General features: G+C 40.3%; 1 protein-coding gene across 1 annotated transcript; it reads left to right on the plus strand.

The window, feature by feature from the left end:
- The first annotated feature begins 15,595 nt into the window (after positions 1–15,595).
- Positions 15,596–16,335, plus strand: LOC149083636 (uncharacterized). Its single transcript, XM_089235212.1, has 2 exons — positions 15,596–16,242; positions 16,326–16,335. Exons 1-2 carry the CDS (start codon positions 15,596–15,598, stop codon positions 16,333–16,335), a joined length of 657 nt encoding a protein of 218 aa, XP_089091338.1.
- The last annotated feature ends 3,784 nt before the right edge of the window (positions 16,336–20,119 follow it).

Raw genomic sequence — 20,119 nt, forward strand, 5'->3', positions numbered from 1 at the left:
GGGACAGCCAAAAAAACAGAAAATACCGGGACTGTCCCGGGAAATACGGGACGTATGGTCACCCTACTAGTAACTATAAATAACCTACTAACCCTATATATATATAAAAAAAATACAAACGAAAGCCATTCCTTCAAATAAAATCTGATTTGCGATTTCTGTGCCGCCATCTCTTGATGATGAAGATAAATACCATAAATCCTCATTTCAACGTTCATGTCAATAGATGGCGCTATATTTTATTACAGTTATTTTTTTTTATCAGTAAAGTATAAAGCTGACTATATCTTCTCGAGGGAAATATGGGCCACGTGGATGCCAAATATGGTACATTGCCAGACGTAAGAAAATTTGCCAGCTATTGCCAGAATTGCTGAAAAATTGCTAAAAGCGGGAAATAATGCACTCCTGAAAATTGAAATGGATTAAAATTAATTCTATAAAGTAAAACGTTTGTGGAGTCGTGGCAAATATGTGACACGGCAATATGTGACAAGGGCGTAGCGGCGGGGAGGGGGGGACTTGGGGGTCTGGTCCCCCCGAAATGTGAGGAAAATGATCGGAAAAAGATGGCCAAATCTATTGTTCTATCACCTTTGATTCCCCCCCCCCCTCGAACGAAATTTCTGGCTACGCCCCTGGATATGCTTATTTATTTATACAGTCGACTCCCGTTATAACGAACGCCAAGAGACCGGGCAAATCACTTCGTTAAAACGAAATTTCGTTGTAAAGGAATTCCAGGTTACCTAGCACTGTCACTATGTAAACTCATTTGGGGGATTAAAAAAGTGTTCGTTAAAACGAGATTTTCGCTATAACGGTATTCGTTAAAACCGGATTCGGCTATAGTCGTAATTGTCCTAGGGGTACTCTTCTCTTATAACCACACCGTTATTTTCGACACCAAATTGGCTTGTTTTTAGAATTCTCGCATGCCTTATTTCAAAAGAGGACAGTCCCGTCATTTGGGGGGGGGGGGAGGAAGAAGTTGAAATGACGGCCCTGAAAGAGGGACAAAATTATGGACACTTTAGAAAAAAATTTTCGCTAAATCCCAAGGAGGCATAAATTCGAAGAAAATTCACCAAGACAAAAAAAGTCAATTGATTTAACGGAAGGTTGTAACGGGAACATGAATTGCAAGGTTATAACGGGAACATGAATTGCAAGGTTATAACGGGAACATGAATTGCAAGGTTATAACGGGAACATGAATTGCAAGGTTACAACGGGAACATGAATTGCAAGGTTACAACGGGAACATCAAATGCAAGGTTATAACGGAAGAGTATCTATCGTATTTGGTTTACTTTACGAGTTGGAAGATGATTTTAAGCTTTGATTTCGATGACGGAAAAAATTCAAGTTGGCCTCGTTGAAAATACATCAAAAAACGAGAGATTTACAACTGATTTACAGAAAAAAAGTCGGGATAGTCAAAAGTACGTGAAAATCCGGGAATGCCACGAACAGGGGCGTATACAAATTTTTTAAAAATTTTCTGCAGGCAATAGGTCCGCTTTTCTTCCCTACATTTTTCAAATTTCATGATAGCAAATTCACCTACCCCCACTGTTATAGCTCACTGACTTTCTCGATAGTATCAATAAGCTCCATACTTTTCTGCATGGACTGAATGGTGGAAACCAGAATGCTGAAGATTGCTTTTATGTACCTCATCAGTTTTTGATATTCCCAAGGCAAAATAAAGCTTGTGAAATCTTACTGCGTGCAGCATTCTTACGTATCAAAATCATTCATCGTGAATTTGCAGAGTTCAAAATCACCTTTGTATTACGTGCAAGTAATAATCAGTTCCCTTTTTATATGATGAAAATTACTGTCTTTCAACACACCCGCCATGTACTAAGTTTACCTGCAATTGATCCCAAACTTTGTTTGTCACCTATAAAAGGAAGATGCAAGTCAAGTGATGGAAGTGACGAATTTTTTTTCTTGTTTAAAAAATTTAAGCCTACTTTGTATCTTAAAAAAATATTTCTGAAGTTAAAAAAATATCATACAAATGAGAAAAAATGTCCTAAAACCTGAAGAATGCCTTAAAAATGATCAAAGAAATATCCTATAAATGCTGAAAATAAAAACCTTATAAGTTTTTTAAAACCTTAAAAAATGACTTAAAGTTGAAAAAGTATTGAAAAATGGAAAAAAAAAATGCAAATGTCATCAACATCCGCGGCCTGATTATGAATAACTTACCCCGGCCCGGGTTCCCCGGAGGGGACGTAAATATTAGGGGGAAGTATGGGACACTCCCTCTTTCTCTCTTTCAATCCCAGAAAATACTAGTCATAAGATCACCCTACTCATGACCTTTTCATTTTTTTATTAATAATTAAACAATACTCGTAGTGGTATCTATTAAGAACGCCTTATCCAACCGCAGCACCGAGAGAATTATTACAATTCGGTTTATTTTTAGAGCAATAACAATAAGTTATATTCCACAATGTATGAATTTTATTACCTTCATATATTAGTATATATATATATATATATACACTCTTTTCCTTCGAATTCTCTCCCAGATTGAAAATCAACAAATTTTTACATTAATTTTTCAAAACGTTCTTCATTTAATACAGAAAGTTGATAAATGTGGATCAAAAATATTACATTCCATCGAATATATGAACGGTAGATGGCGGCAGCACCTTCACGACAACATTCCGAAACATGAAGATTAAACAAAGGTATTTTCCGAATTACCGTATATACTCGTGTACAACCCGACTCGTATATGAGCCGACCCCTTCCCCCCCCCCCATAGGAGGCGATTGACTTGGAAGTCTGGGGGGGGGGCAAGGTCATTATTGCTGGGGGGGGCACGATGATGATGATGATGATGTCAGCTCATATATATGTTACCGGCAAAGTATGAAATCCAGGCATTCTATAGAATGCCTAGGCATTGTATAGAATGCCTGGTCGTTTCAGGCAAAGTATGAAATACCGGTTTTATTCTATACTTTGCCTAGGCATTCTATAGAATGACTAGTCATTCTATAGAATGCCTAAACACAATCCAGGCAAAGTATGAAATATCTTCTTCCAACAAATCTCTTTAGGGGCGGTATAAAATATTACATAAAATTAAAATTTCATAGAATTTTCTTTTTTTCCCGGAAACGTTTCCCTTTCGCTCTCGTGAAAAAGGATCTGTTGAGGGGCGGTATAAAATATTAAAATTTCTTCGAATTAAAATTTCGCAGAATTTTCGTCATTCTTTCCCGGAAACGTTTCCCTTTCGCTCTCGCGAAAAAGGATCTGTTGAGGGACGGTATAAAATATTACAATTTCTTCGAATTAAAATTTCGCAGAATTTTCGTCATTTTTTCCCGGAAACGTTTCCCTTTCGCTCTCGTGAAAAAGGATCTGTTGAGGGGCGGTATAAAATATTACAATTTCTTCGAATTAAAATTTCGCAGAATTTTCGTCGTTTTTTCCCGTTAACGTTTCCCTTCGCTCTCGCGAAAAAGGATCTGTTGAGGGGCGGTATAAAATATTACAATTTCTTCGAATTAAAATTTCGCAGAATTTTCGTCATTTTTTCCCGGAAACGTTTCCCTTTCGCTCTCGTGAAAAAGGATCTGTTGAGGGGCGGTATAAAATATTACAATTTCTTCAAATTAAAATTTCGCAGAATTTTCGTCATTTTTTCCCGGAATTTTTCCCTTTCGCTCTCGCGAAAAAGGATCTGTTTAGGGACGGTATAAAATATTACAATTTCTTCGAATTAAAATTTCGCAGAATTTTCGTCATTCTTTCCCGGAAACGTTTCCCTTTCGCTCTCGTGAAAAAGGATCTGTTGAGGGGCGGTGTAAAATATTACAATTTCTTCGAATTAAAATTTCGCAGAATTTTCGTCATTTTTTCCCGGAAACGTTTCCCTTTCGCTCTCGTGAAAAAGGATCTGTTGAGGGGCGGTATAAAATATTACAATTTCTTCAAATTAAAATTTCGCAGAATTTTCGTCATTTTTTCCCGGAAACGTTTCCCTTTCGCTCTCGTGAAAAAGGATCTGTTGAGGGGCGGTATAAAATATTACAATTTCTTCAAATTAAAATTTCGCAGAATTTTCGTCATTTTTTCCCGGAAACGTTTCCCTTTCGCTCTCGTGAAAAAGGATCTGTTGAGGGGCGGTGTAAAATATTACAATTTCTTCAAATTAAAATTTCGCAGAATTTTCGTCATTTTTTCCCGGAAACGTTTCCCTTTCGCTCTCGTGAAAAAGGATCTGTTGAGGGGCGGTGTAAAATATTACAATTTCTTCAAATTAAAATTTCGCAGAATTTTCGTCATTTTTTCCCGGAAACGTTTCCCTTTCGCTCTCGTGAAAAAGGACCTGTTGAAGTTCGTAATTTTTTCCGGAAGCATGCATTGGCCAGCGACGACTTCCATTCTTATTGGTGTATAATCGCACCATTTGATCCACGATGTCGACTCCATATTTAATTTCGTTATTGTAGGCAACTGTTTCTGGGGTAATTTTTAACGTTTTCGTTGATAGTTACATCAGTATGAAGTGAACTCAGAACTAGAACATTTTTAATTTTTTTTTTCTCTGATAAGATGTCAGCGTGATATCAGTTCCAGTTTTGAATACTATTGACGAGTATAGATCCCGTGTTCCTGTTTTTGCAGTTGGAGTTACCTCACGACGGTGTTTTTGAAGGGTCCCAACCAAGCTTGTCCTTTTCAAAAATGCACATAATCTCAGTGATGTAAAATAATCATCTGTTGTTTTGTTTCGACGTTCTCCTAGGTAAGGTTTGACTAATCGAATAACATGTTCATAGACAAGTTAATTTGCTTTTCTGGTGTTAACTGTCCCAGTGTAATCGAAACTGATTTTCTGTCTATTCAGAATATATTTGGAATCAACGCAGGCAAGAAGCCAGAATTCTGTCCCAAATTTGTCTGGCTTACTTGGGATATACTGTGTAAATGGACATCTTGCTTTTGAGGGTAGAAGTTGTTCGTCCACAGTTAGATTGGGCCCTGGTTTGTAGCACGTCGCACTGTATTCTATGAATGAAATCCATAGTGAACATGCAAGAGAAAAATGGTCCGATCGAATCGCATGAATTTCAAAATTTCTTTGAAACGATATCTTGTCATTGTTTGGGGGAAAAAAAAAAAGGACCCCAAATCTGGACGACCACAATGAATTCAGTAGGAAGTTTTTTGCACCTCTTGCATACATAATGGATATCGTTGCATCCAGTTCAAGCAAAGAAACTGACCAAGATGGGCTTCAGCTTCTGTATATGTCGAATCATTTTGTCGCAGAAAATAAGGCGTCACGAACCCAAAACACTTTCATTTATGTTTTTTGAGCGCATAAAATGTGGGGCCTTGATTTTCTCTCAATATATTTTGCGATCCTCGACATCCTAAAGTTGAGGAAGGTTCTATGATTTTCCATATGCTCCCATCTGCTGCAGTTTCTTAGATCGTTTCTGTGGCTTCAACGAGTTATAATGAGTCACACCACGGTCATTTTCTGCACACGAGAGCTAATTAGACCGGGACCTACAATTTATTGCCGATTCCGAACGGCAAGCTTGTTTCTAAGCTCATCGAGAGGTTGGTGCACTAACTCCTCAATGGGGGACTTCATGCGGTCAAGTCGCAGTGTCTGTTGTACCCCTGTGCCAGGAAAGTTTTCTGACAAAGACGAACCGGGTATCAAACTCACGACACCTCTAAACATCCTTTGGTACTTTAGGCGAGTATCTTATCGACCTGGGCTACCGCGCCCGAGAAATAATTTTATATTGATTTAAATATTCGTCATCAGAACCGCTACTTTCTTCACTACAGTTCGACATAGGGTAGATGTATGCTCTTCTGCACTTTCATCATAACTGCTTCCAGAGTTTCTCTCATCTAATCTTTGCATCTCCTGGAGTATTTCTTCAGTAAATATACGTTTTCTCGTCATTCTAAACCAATGTTTCCCAAAGTGGGCAATCGCCTCCTGGTGGGCGATAGAAAGGACCAAGGGAGCGATAGAAGCCACAGGTATAACATAGGATATATGGGTTCGCTTGAGTGGGGGGGGGGTGATGAGGGAAAAATTTATCTGAAGAAGGGGGCGATGGAGCAAAAAGTTTGGGAAACTATGTTCTAAACTAACTGTTTGAAAAGATCACATGCACTCAAATTTTCTACGTCCCAGAATAAACAATTTAACGGATAATATGGCAAGAATGCTTGACAAAAACCAGAAATGACACACCTGCTGACGACACTTGCAGATAAGAATGAGAGGAAAAGAAAGGTCACACACAAGGTCAAACGCAAAAAAGACTTTCAGAAGGATTATAGCCTACTTAGAAATCAATTGTGACGACGATAGTAGTATTTACCGCATAATGTGCTAGAATATAAGGAAGGGTCACTATGACCCCCCCTTCGGTCTTTCTAGGTATATCCGCTCGTAGCTTCGTTGTTAAAAAAGATAACGAAAGGAAGCTTTGGTATACAATAAGAACGTGCTAATTCAGGAAAAGTCCAGAAATTCCAAGTGGTTCGGTTTGTTCTTAGCAGAGATATGGAAGCTTAAACAGCGTGCAGGGTCAAAAAGACACCCGTTCCGTCTTTCTACTGTTAATATTTCATCATTGATAAATGGAACTTGCAAATGCGGATTATGCGATATCATTTTGTCTTGAAAGAACCGAAATTTTCCTCTACGGATTTATGAACAAAAAATATAATGTATAAAGCGCCCGTTAACTCATCTAATCGAGGGTAAGTGACCGTGGTATGTCGGTCACGGAAAACAAATTGGTATACGTAGGTTTACCATATTTTATCGGTGGAAATACGGGAGATAGAGATCCTAAGTAAAGAATTGCTTATTGTTAGGTCGACGATATTTGCTTGAGAAAAATACGTGAAATTGGGATTCGAAATACGGGAAAATGTGGAACAATGTCAATTATCGCTAAATGATGCCAAAAGTAAACGAAATCGTTAACTCGTGCTAAAATCACTGAAAATTCGCCAATCGTGAGAAATAAAGCGCCACTTCAAATTGCAGTGAATTAAAAAAAAACATGACAAATGTGTGAGATGAATATTCTTGTTTTTAGTCTCTTAATGAGGCTTTTTGAATCACGTGATATTTCCCTTTTTCTGGAGAGACATACATGGTAACCAATATGGCGACTTCCTGCGCAACTCATGAAAGACATAAATCAAAATTAAAGAAACGTAGAAATGAATTGTTTTTTTTTCTACTTTTTGATGGGTGCTAGATATTTCGAAAATTTTCTTGAAGCTCAAGTTATCGATTTGCCTGCTTTTGCTTCAAAAAATGCTTGATTAAAGCTGCGGAATTTCTTCAGTGTAATTTATGGGCCCATAATTAATTTCAAAACATCCTAAACTATATAGATTGATGATATTGGATATTATAAAACAATACAGAAGTATTAATTCTCATTTTTGTGCTTGAGAAGATATAAATCAATGTTATTGCATGAATATCTAACTCAAAAGTAGGTCCGGATAATTATTTTATATTTAATTTTCTGTGCTTTATATTTCTAAGCGAACTCAATTTTTCTAAAATCGAGAATTCAGTTCAATTTTTAAAATTATTGATGAGGCGGAAAACCCTACTAAATTTCCACATTTCAACGGTAAATTCGGCAATTTTAACATTGATTTCCATGGGAAAAACATGCTGTGCTTGTCCTTCCAAGTGATACTGATGATCATAGGCGTACGCAGAATTTTCTCGAGGGGGAATTGAGATTTTTTTACCTTCTGAGGGAGTTTTACCTTTTTTCCCTTTGAGTACGCCAATGATGATGATGATTATGATGTCTATTCCAAAAGCCTCATTATCGTGATGTAATTTCTAAGCTGGAAAGATCATTTTAATCGTTGATTTGAAGAATAAAAAGTCAAGTTAACTTCGTTGAAAATATTTGAAAACTCAGGACATTTCTGCAAAAAAGTCGGGACCTTAGAGGAGAAATAAAATACTTTATTTCTCCTCGATGGTCGGGACAGCAAAAAAACAGAAATACGTGTAGTGAAACCTGACGTGAAGTTTTTTGTTTCTCTAATGCTTGTTATGTGTAGTGCTGCCATCTGCCACCAGTTTTTCTAACTATGAGTGAAGTGTTATGATTGAATGATTTATTGTTGTAGGACTGTCGCTCTCTGTCGCGAGACTTTTTAACGGGGAGATCGGCTTGCATTTGCGCCTTGAAGTTGGGAACCACAGAAAACCAACTTCAGCCGACCACCACTGTGGGGTTCGAACCCGGATCCTCGCATCGCGAGTCCGTCACTATAACCACTCGACCACTACAGCGGCAAAGACGCTTATAGTTTTATACTTTATTAAAATCAACTATTGAAATTATTTTTCGACGCAAATTATATCACTATAATTACAACTATGAATAAGAATATTCACCTCACGTACGTCATGGTTTTTTTACTTTCTTGATAAAGTGATCCTCAAATATGTTCAAGAGATCCTGTATGATCTGTCCAGGGAATTTGTTAATGTTGATAAACATCCATGCCAGAGAGAATCAGGGTTCGAACCAACACTTCCACAGTAAAACGCTAGCTCCCAAACTACTCCACTGCAAGACGGCAAATACTAAACGTTGATTTAATTGTTTGCCCCTTCAAACGTTTTATTTCGTTATTTTACAATGTACTTCTTGGAATCCATTTTTGTTCACTGCAATTCTCTCAGAGTAATGCTTTGTTACCTGCCATTGGCGTTTTTTTAGTGATTTCTGCAAAAGTTGCTAACTTTGCTTACATTCGGCGTCATTTATGGCAATGTTCCGTATTTTACCCGTATTTGAAATCCTGAGTTCCGGTATTTTTCTCGAAGAAATTTGTTAGCCTAAATGTGCAATAAAACTTAGTGACACGGTTTTTACAATCTACCAAAATTACGAGAATTCTTTGGATAGCAATTTACTTCAGCTTTGGGAGCTTGCGTCAGTGGTGAAATAATTGACGTTATGTGTCTCATCAGGCCCCTAGCCAGAAATTTCATTCCAAGGGGGATCACTTTCATTTCGTGGGTAGGGACCAAAGTGATAGAATACTGGTTCCAAAAATTTTACGTCGCGGGGCACTTTTCAGAATTGTTATCATTGAGCACTAAATTTGACAACATTTACAGGTTGGTGCTATGTATAAAATACAGTAATTGTGATAAATCTGGTGATTGTGCATAATCGCCGGTTATTATGCACAATAATTTCATCCGTTTTGATCGGTGATTATGCATAGTAATCGATATAAATCCGGTGATTATGCGTAATTACAGATTTATGCCGTTTTGTTTACGGTAACGTATAAAAGGTATTCCACGAAAAACGTCCGAAAGCGATAAAATGTTGTCGGTATCCGATTTGAAATTCCAAAAAGAAATTACACGCTTAAATTCAGTTGTGATTTATTTTGACGAATGAATTTTAATTTGACGAAAATGTGACATTTTATATCGTCCATCCACAGATCCCTTGTCAAGAAAGCCAAAGGAAAAGTTTACAGAAAAAAATTAGGAAAAATTATATTAAATTGTAATCGTATAAATTGAATATTTTATACCGATCCTATAAACAGATCCCTCCTCCAGAGAGCCAGACGTTAAGGTATCCCGGAAAAATCGAAGAAAACTGTGTGAAAATTTAATTTGACGACATCGCCCCTCAAGGAATTCCTTCTCAAGAGAGTTAAAGGAAAACGTTTGAAATTGAAAACTGTGTGAAATTTTAATTTGACGACACCGCCTCTCAATGGATCCTTTTTCACGAGAGAGAAAGGGAAACGTTTCCGGGAAAAAATGACGAAAATTCTGCGAAATTTTAATTCGAAGAAATTGTAATATTTTATACCGCCCCTCAACAGATCCTTTTTCACGAGAGCGAAAGGGAAACGTTTCCGGGAAAAAATGACGAAAATTCTGCGAAATTTTAATTCGAAGAAATTGTAATATTTTATACCGCCCCTCAACAGATCCTTTTTCACGAGAGCGAAAGGGAAACGTTTCCGGGAAAAAATGACGAAAATTCTGCGAAATTTTAATTTGAAGAAATTGTAATATTTTACACCGCCCCTCAACAGATCCTTTTTCACGAGAGCGAAAGGGAAACGTTTCCGGGAAAAAATGACGAAAATTCTGCGAAATTTTAATTCGAAGAAATTGTAATATTTTATACCGCCCCTCAACAGATCCTTTTTCACGAGAGCGAAAGGGAAACGTTTCCGGGAAAAAATGACGAAAATTCTGCGAAATTTTAATTCGAAGAAATTGTAATATTTTATACCGCCCCTCAACAGATCCTTTTTCACGAGAGCGAAAGGGAAACGTTTCCGGGAAAAAATGACGAAAATTCTGCGAAATTTTAATTTGAAGAAATTGTAATATTTTACACCGCCCCTCAACAGATCCTTTTTCACGAGAGCGAAAGGGAAACGTTTCCGGGAAAAAATGACGAAAATTCTGCGAAATTTTAATTCGAAGAAATTGTAATATTTTACACCGCCCCTCAACAGATCCTTTTTCACGAGAGCGAAAGGGAAACGTTCCCGGGAAAAAATGACGAAAATTCGGCGAAATTTTAATTCGAAGAAATTGTAATATTTTATACCGTCCCTCAACAGATCCTTTTTCGCGAGAGCGAAGGGAAACGTTAACGGGAAAAAACGACGAAAATTCTGCGAAATTTTAATTCGAAGAAATTGTAATATTTTATACCGTCCCTCAACAGATCCTTTTTCGCGAGAGCGAAGGGAAACGTTAACGGGAAAAAACGACGAAAATTCTGCGAAATTTTAATTCGAAGAAATTGTAATATTTTATACCGTCCCTCAACAGATCCTTTTTCGCGAGAGCGAAGGGAAACGTTTCCGGGAAAAAACGACGAAAATTCTGCGAAATTTTAATTCGAAGAAATTGTAATATTTTATACCGTCCCTCAACAGATCCTTTTTCGCGAGAGCGAAGGGAAACGTTTCCGGGAAAAAATGACGAAAATTCTGCGAAATTTTAATTCGAAGAAATTGTAATATTTTATACCGCCCCTCAACAGATCCTTTTTCACGAGAGCGAAAGGGAAACGTTTCCGGGAAAAAAAGAAAATTCTATGAAATTTTAATTTTATGTAATATTTTATACCGCCCCTAAAGAGATTTGTTGGAAGAAGATATTTCATACTTTGCCTGGATTGTGTTTAGGCATTCTATAGAATGACTAGTCATTCTATAGAATGCCTAGGCAAAGTATAGAATAAAACCGGTATTTCATACTTTGCCTGAAACGACCAGGCATTCTATACAATGCCTAGGCATTCTATAGAATGCCTGGATTTCATACTTTGCCGGTAACATATACATTAGATCAGTCGACTCCACCTTTGACGCTGCCCCCCCCCCCAAATTCAGGATCATCAAAAACGCAATAAATTGAAAACCCGTGTATAAGTCGACTCCAAAAAGTCCGTGCATTTTAGAGAAAAAAAATTCTTATATTTTCATGCAAAATGAATAGCTTCTTACGGAAATTTATAATAGGAAATGATTCAAACTTTTCAATCTTTTTCTTCTGTGTCACCAATCGTAATACATCAGATCATCATCATAGGGGGTGCGGCATCTTCATTTTTATAGTATCTTCATCGTCCTTGTCACTTTCAAAGAGGATATCATTCAGTTCCATCCATCGCATTGTTAATGCAACACTTTTTGAAGGATTGGATGATAATTTCGGTGGGAACAGAATTCCACGCCTCATGTACCCATTGGCACACTAGGCCAATGCCAGGTTTCTTCTAGGCACCACTTTTTGTAGTTTCTTTATCATCGGAACTCATCCATTCGATCCGCAAATTACTCAAATGGTCTTTGGGAGGCTTGATCATGCTCACATCTAAAGGCTGTACAATCGACGTCAGCCCACCTGGCCAATGGTATTTTCCATTTCTTTGCCTCGGCTTCGACATTATCATTATCTGTGGGGTTTGAACATATCCCATACCAATAATGCCGGTTTCTCGAACACTGCTACAACAATGACTACTGATTGCAGAGGTCGATATTTTCTCATCAAAAACTGACCATAGTATAAGCCGATTCCCCCACTTGAGGGAACGAATTTTTCCACCAAAAAAACTCGGCTTATACACGAGTGTATACGATATTCCGAATTCTTGATATTTTTTCGGATGTATTCAGTGATTAAATGAAAGTGATATCGTCGACACATCAACTGCCATTAAAAATTCGCAATAGTACATTGCATGTTGCATATTGTGCGTTAATAAAATGAATTGAAACTTAAATATTATATCAAGCCTTTTTTTTTTTTTACATAATTTATTTATTTACAATAACCCCAGAAGGCATGAAATGCACTTATACTGGAAGAAAAAAATAATAATAATAGTCAGTACGGGAAGCACTTCGCATACGGAGTCGGGTCGAAATCCCCAATAGTGGAAGCGGATCTTGCGTAGGAGGCACATACAAGTTCTGATGGAAAACTGTTCCGTATTCTTGCCACACGGCATCTATATACGTGGAAAAAGCAATCCCTTCTAGCCGTTGGTATTCTTATTTGGAAGCGATGCCTACGTAGGTTAACTCGCCTGTCTATGATCTCGAAGAAAGGCTCTCTCGATGGTAGATAAACAATTTGGTGGACTAGTTTGTAGCACATCTTCAGATCTGCAGCGATTCTACGCCATTCCAGCGAGTGTGAACCCAGAAATTGAAGTCTCTGGCAATAAGATAGACCGCTCATGCCAGGTATTCGTTTAGTAAACGACCTCTGTGGCTTTTCGAGGAGCTGTATGTCCTTGATTTTGTAAGGGCTCCATACTTGCGAACAGAACTCCAGAGTCGGGCGAACGTACACACAGAAAGCATATGACAACGTATGCGCATCACACTTACGGTATGCAGTACGTAACATATATGAAATTCTATTAGCTTTGCAGACTATGCCATGATAATGATCAGTGAAATCCAGAATGCGGCTCATTGCAATACCTAAATCCACGCATGTATCCAATTGCTGTAACGTTTCATTACCTAGTTGGTAATATTCAGGATCGGCGCGGCTACCTAAATGCATTGATCCACTTTTCGATGATGAAATAGGTAGCTTATACTGACAACTCCACTGGAAAAGTTGTTGGCATGCCATTCTTAGGCCCCCTAGTGTTTTCCACTGGAGAGAATAACTTCACGTCATCAGCGAATTGCAATAGAGAGATGGGTGACACAGCCCGAGTAATATCATGTTAGCTGGTGGGGATTTCGCTCCACTAGCCTTTCTATTTGCCCCACCAGTGAAGATAAAAGATGAGAACTGGAGGGGCGAAGCCCTTTTCTCGTTTTCCTGAGGCAGCCTCAACTTTAAACCCTACCAATATGAAGGGAGTCAAGGAAAAAAACTCACACAAAAGATTTCGCCATTTACGAAACCGATTTTTTATGACTGGTCTTTTTTCCAACAAGGAAAAGGAAAGTTCAACCAAAAAGATTAAGTTTTCCAGGGCCCGACATCTCTGGAATAGGTCTTTTGCTCTGATAAAAAGTCCGACGAAGAACAGATGGAGGATTTTTGGCCGAGGCGAAGTATGAGACCATTGATTGGTTTTTTTTCTTTGATGCTCATTAAAGTGAAAACGATTTAGTTATATAACCCTGGGAGTAGAAAGGATCTAAAGCATGGCCCCTAGGCTGGGATCTTTTGCGGGCCCCCCCCCCCGGTCAGACTTTTCACGGGTCCCTTCTGCAGTTAATTTATAGTATGAAAAACATAAAAATTATGAGAACCACCCCGGGCTAGGTCCCCGTCAGCCACCCCCCCCCCCTTTGTGGGGGTCATAATATAAAGTTACCGGTTGTCATCAGAAGCCGGGGTTAAAACATTCTATTTTAGAGCAATATAGATAGGTAAACATCAGTGTAGTAGCACAAAGCCGCTGTGGTGGTCGAGTGGTTATAGTGACGGACTCGCGATGCGAGGATCCGGGTTCGAACCCCACAGTGGTGGTCGGCTGAAGTTGGTTTTCTGTGGTTCCCAACTTCAAGGCGCAAATGCGAGCCGATCTCCCCGTTAAGAAGTCTCGCCACAGAGAGCAACAGTCCTACAACGATAAATCATTCAATCATAATACTTCACTCATAGTTAGAAAAACTGGTGGCAGATGGCAGCACTACACATAACAAGCATTACAGAGAGACAAAAAACTTCACGTCAGGTTTCACTACACGTACACGCAACCGCGTGTACGTGGCGTGTGATGCCAAAGCAATATTGCCATTTATTCATTAGATATGGAAGGATCTAATGAATAAATGGCAACAGAGGTGGGATGACAACACAGAGCCCGGTCGATCAACTCATAGCATCCTGCGACATGTAAATGCCTCGGAACCATAAATGGTCACGTGAGATTATGTTCGTAACGGGCCATGGTCCATTTCCGGCTAACCTTCATAGGTTCAAATCAATCCCCAGTGATAAATGCTCATGTTTGGCCATAGGCACGCCTCTTCACTACGCAACTCTATGCCCCAAGACAACGGCTTTCCACTTCAGAGAGCCAGATGAACATCTGCGAATACCTTGGCTTGAGTGCATCTTGAAGCGGGAAGATTCGAAAATTAAAATACGTAAACTGGTCCGCTTTCTAGAGCAGCACCCTGAGGATATCAGAACTACAGTCCCGGAGCCAGAACCAGATAGAGAGCCACCTATGCCAGTTATCCACCAGACTACGACGTCAACTACACCCAGACAGCGATCTCGTACATCTGTTTAGAGAAGAGGAAGAAGAAGAGGAGCCTGAGTAGTCGAGAATAGTTTGATCCACGCGGGCTTATTGAAAAGCTGGATACAGGCAGCAATTACTGGCGAATGTCTTTGGACCAAATCAAACTACACGGTGCAGCGATTAGATCAACCCAGCAGCAGATTGACAGCTTTCATTGATGTGATAGTTTCTGATTCAATGAAACTCCCTGAAGAGAAGCAGATCAAATTTTATCAAGAACTATTCTCGATTATGACGATTATTATGTGATTTATAACCTGTGATTTACAATTGTGATTTATTTACAGAATCACCATTTTCCGATTACAAATTTTATACTTGTGTAGCGACCTCTACTTGAACTTTCACCGATTGCGGAAAAATTATGACGTCGCACTTCGCAATTTTCTGGTGCGAATATTTGTTGCCTAGCAACACGAGTTGCGATAAAAAATCGAATGTTTTTCTTCGCAGTCGGCAAGCAACCATTGTCAAGTGATGTCTTTCATTTTTATGTGTCCGTACCAAATTAAACATGTATTATATAAAACCTTCTGATTGTTATTATATTTAATAATGGAGCTCAACAACCGGTCCTACAGATAGGTGCCTACACATCGGTCCCATACGTGCATCGGTCCCTAAACTGGGTGCCTAAACTGGCGACGCTGGACGTGATTTCGAACAGCGCCATGATTTCGAACAGCAAGCTTCTCAAGGTAAGCGAGTAATCGTTTCCTCCGTTCCAAATGGACAATCCGCCGAATGTCGATCGCGTCGCTATAAAGCCGCCTCCATTTTGGAGAAACAATCCAAACTTGTGGTTTATCCAACTAGAAGCACAATTCTCGATCGCAGCGATAACTGCCGATGCTACGAAGTTCAACCATACTGTCGCTGGTATCGATGCCGATATTTTATCGACAGTCCAAGATTTAGTTCTAGAACCTCCCCAGCAGAATAAATACGACGCGTTGAAGACACGATTGATTCAGGTTTACGCGGAGAGCGAATCATCGAAAATCCGTACGCTACTGCAAGGTTTAGAACTAGGAGGTCAAAAACCATCGCATCTGCTTGCCCGAATGCGTGAGCTTGCCGGACATAACTTCAGTGATGACTTGCTGAAATCGTTGTGGTTAGCGCGACTCCCCGCTAACGTCCAAGCTATACTAGCTGCTTCGAGCGAAGGGCTTCCACAACTCGCTTCGATGGCAGATAAAATCGCTGAGTTGGCCATTCCAAATATCTGTTCAGCATCCGGTCGACCTGAGAACGCAATCAGCCAATCACTGGAGCAACAAGTCACAGCTCTGACCAAAGAGTTGAGTGAGCTGAAGGCCGCTATTCACACTTCACAGCGACAGCCTAGACCTCGATTCCGTCATCGAGAACGGTATTCTCGCTCGCGATCCCACAGCCGAGCCCAATACAAACAAGCTGAAAATGGCTTCTGCTTCTATCACACCAATTTCGGAGCTCAGGCTAAGAAATGTCAACAGCCCTGCTCCTTCAAAACCTCACCGGGAAACTAATAAGGCAGTCGTCCACCGGCCAAGGCCACGGCTGCCAATTCGTCGACAGAGTCATACTGGCCGATCCTTCCACCAACTGGACTTTTTTGATCGACACGGGCGCTGATGTGTCAGTCGTCCCGCGAACTGTCGTCAATACCCACAAGAAACCCGAGAAGTTGATTCTTACAGCCGCCAATGGTTCCTCTATCTCAACTTACGGTACCAAACTTCTAACATTGAATTTGAACCTCCGAAGGACATTTGCTTGGCCATTCATCATAGCCGACGTAACCCGACCAATTATTGGTGTAGATTTTCTATCGCATTTCAATCTGTTAGTCGATAGCAAACATCATCGCCTCATCGATGGAACGACCTTGCTATCTGCCACTTGTTCCATTGCAAGAAATATCGCAGCTCCATCTTTTTGCTTGAACGGTATCGATCTATTATCATCGCCATATCGGGATATAGTCAAAGAGTTTCCTGATATTCTCCGTCCACACATCCAAAATAAGAAAATTAAAGAGCACAATATCAAGCACTTCATTGAGACTACAGGTCCACCAGTTTGTGCCCGACCTCGACGGCTTTCCACGGAAAAGTTGAAAGTTGCGCGAAAAGAGTTCGAGTTCATGATGCAACAAGGACTTTGTCAGCCTTCGAAGAGCAGTTGGTCTAGTCCACTCCATCTAGTGCCAAAGAAATCTGGCGACTGGAGACCGTGTGGAGACTATAGAGCACTAAACAAAATCACAGTTCCTGATCGTTACCCGATTCCTTTCCTCACAGATTGCTCGCACATTCTCCACGGAACGACAATATATTCCTCAATCGACCTGATTAGAGCGTATCAACAAATTCCAGTGCACGAGCCGGATATTCCAAAAACAGCAATTACTACGCCGTTTGGACTCTTCGAATTTCCGTATATGACCTTTGGATTACGCAATGCAGCGCAGACCTTCCAGAGATTCATGAATACGATCCTACAAGGATTGGAATTCGTATTCTGTTATTTAGACGATATCCTGGTAGCTTCTCCAGACGAGCAAACTTATCTCCAACACTTACGTGAAGTATTCAGTCGACTTGACGAATACGGACTGTGCATAAATGTGCCAAAATGCATATTTGGCGTCCCGACCATCAAATTCTTGGGATATGAAATTAGCAAGAATGGACTCAAACCGTTATCCGCCAAAGTAGATGTCATCAAGAACTTTATGCAACCCACTTCCGCCACTTCCTTGCGCCGATTTCTGGGCATGTTGAATTTTTACCACCGGTTCATACCTAAGTGTGCGGACCTGCAGCGATCACTCACCGCTATGTTAGCAGGTCATACGAAAAACAGCCGGAAACCACTCAATTGGACTCAACAAGCTTCACAAGCCTTCGCCGATGTCAAGGAAGCGCTATGCAACGCCACTTTGCTCGTTCATCCAAAGCCAAACGCGCACATTTCTCTCGTAGCAGGTGCATCGGACAATGCCATCGGTGCAGTGTTACAGCAAGAGCATGACGGTGTGATCCAACCCCTCAGTTTTTTCTCTCGCACACTCTCCCAGTCTCAAGTAAAATACAGTGCGTATGACAGAGAACTTCTAGCTATTTATAGCGTAGTTAAACATTTCAAATGCCAACTAGAAGGACGTCATTTTACCATTTATAGTGACCATCGTCCATTGATGTATGCCTTCAAACAAGACCCGAACAAAGCTTCGCCTCGACAACTACGGCAATTAAATTATATCGCAGAATTTACTACTGATATCAGGTATATTCCCGGACCAAACAATGTAGTTGCTGACACTTTGTCACGCATCGCAACTATTGCTTCTCCATCACCAATCGACTACGATGCGATTGCCGACTCTCAATGTGACGATGAATTACGTGAACTCCAACAAGGCTCATCATTGAAAATCGTCAAACTGCGTTTGCCGGACAGTAATATAACGAAGCACTTGTTTTGTGACATTTCTACGGGACACATCCGTCCTTATATTCCAGAATCTCACAGAAGACAAGCTTTTGAATCACTCCATACGCTTTCTCATTCAGGTATCAAAGCTACTACCAAGTTGGTTTCTCAACGCTTCATCTGGCGCAACATCAAAAAAGATTGTCAGGCGTGGACTAGAGCATGCATTGCATGCCAACGTTCTAAAGTTCACCGACACACTCGTTCCGCTCTGGCCGAATTCAAAGTACCAAACAATAGATTTCAACACATCAATCTCGACATAGTTGGCCCATTGCCATTATGCCAAGGCTCACGGTACCTACTAACGATAATAGACAGATATTCCAGATGGATCGAAGCCGCACCTATGCCAGACCAAACTGCCGAAACAGTCGCCAAAGCCCTAATTGCGACCTGGTTTGCCAGATTTGGCATACCACAGAAGATTACCACAGACCAAGGAAGACAGTTTGAGAGTCATCTTTTCCAAACCTTAAGCAGATACCTCGGATTCCAACATCACAAGACGAACGCATATCATCCTCAGGCGAATGGACTCATCGAGAGACAACACCGATCTCTGAAAGCTGCCCTAAGATGCCGAATCCAATCCCATGCAGCTTGGGTTGACGCTCTTCCATTAGCACTACTAGGCCTGAGATCTGCAGTGAAAGAAGATTTAGGATGCTCCTCCGCCGAAATCCTCTACGGATCACCATTGCAACTGCCTGGCGAGTACTTCTCCGCAATACCAGACATCAAACAATCCGATTTCGTCCATCAACTTCAAAAACTAATGCGTTCAATGAAACCCATACCTACAACAACTCACGGATCTACGCCAACATATGTTCCTACATGTCTACAATCCGCATCTCATGTCTTCCTGCGTAACGATGCACCACACTCTGCCTTGCAACCAACGTATCAAGGCCCATTTCTGGTCAAAGATCGACGAGATAAATTCTTCGACATCGACTTCAACGGGACATCCAGGAGAATCTCCATCGATCGGTTGATCCCAGCTTTCTTAAGTGACCAGCATACCCAAGTGCCTTCGACGTCACCCGTCCATCCAAGTACAGTACCAGCAACTGTGACTCGTTCCGGTCGTCATGTCCACTTCCCCGACAGATACTCGACCACGACATTTCGTTGACACTAGGGGGGGAGTGTGTAGCGACCTCTACTTGAACTTTCACCGATTGCGGAAAAATTATGACGTCGCACTTCGCAATTTTCTGGTGCGAATATTTGTTGCCTAGCAACACGAGTTGCGATAAAAAATCGAATGTTTTTCTTCGCAGTCGGCAAGCAACCATTGTCAAGTGATGTCTTTCATTTTTATGTGTCCGTACCAAATTAAACATGTATTATATAAAACCTTCTGATTGTTATTATATTTAATAATGGAGCTCAACAACCGGTCCTACAGATAGGTGCCTACACATCGGTCCCATACGTGCATCGGTCCCTAAACTGGATGCCTAAACTTGTTTACTGGCGAGGTGCGTAATGGCATCTGCCCATGTATGTAACATATCTTTCTCAAGATCAATAAATGGTTAGGTTTCCCCGGAGGCACCCGAGTCCCCAGGGACAATGTGCTTATATCACTGAGTGTGACAGAGCCTGGGTGTCTCTCGGTTCCTACCACCCACAAAAATAAATTGAAATCCTATTGACAGAAATGAAATTTCTACCGGATAAAATGGAAATGTAGTATTTGAAGAAGAAATATGGTCTCTACATCTAGTGTAGTTGCCTTTAGACAAATGTAAATTATT

Source organism: Pholcus phalangioides, unplaced genomic scaffold (genome assembly GCF_987345545.1).
Source record: "Pholcus phalangioides strain wild (caught in Gottingen) unplaced genomic scaffold, Ppha-v1.0 ptg000008l_1, whole genome shotgun sequence".
Classification (NCBI taxonomy): Eukaryota; Metazoa; Arthropoda; class Arachnida; order Araneae; family Pholcidae; genus Pholcus; species Pholcus phalangioides.

What these genes read in the sequence shown, in the direction of transcription:
- LOC149083636 (XM_089235212.1), top strand. Translation starts at nt 15,596, where the DNA reads ATGGACAATCCGCCGAATGTCGATCGCGTCGCTATAAAGCCGCCTCCA.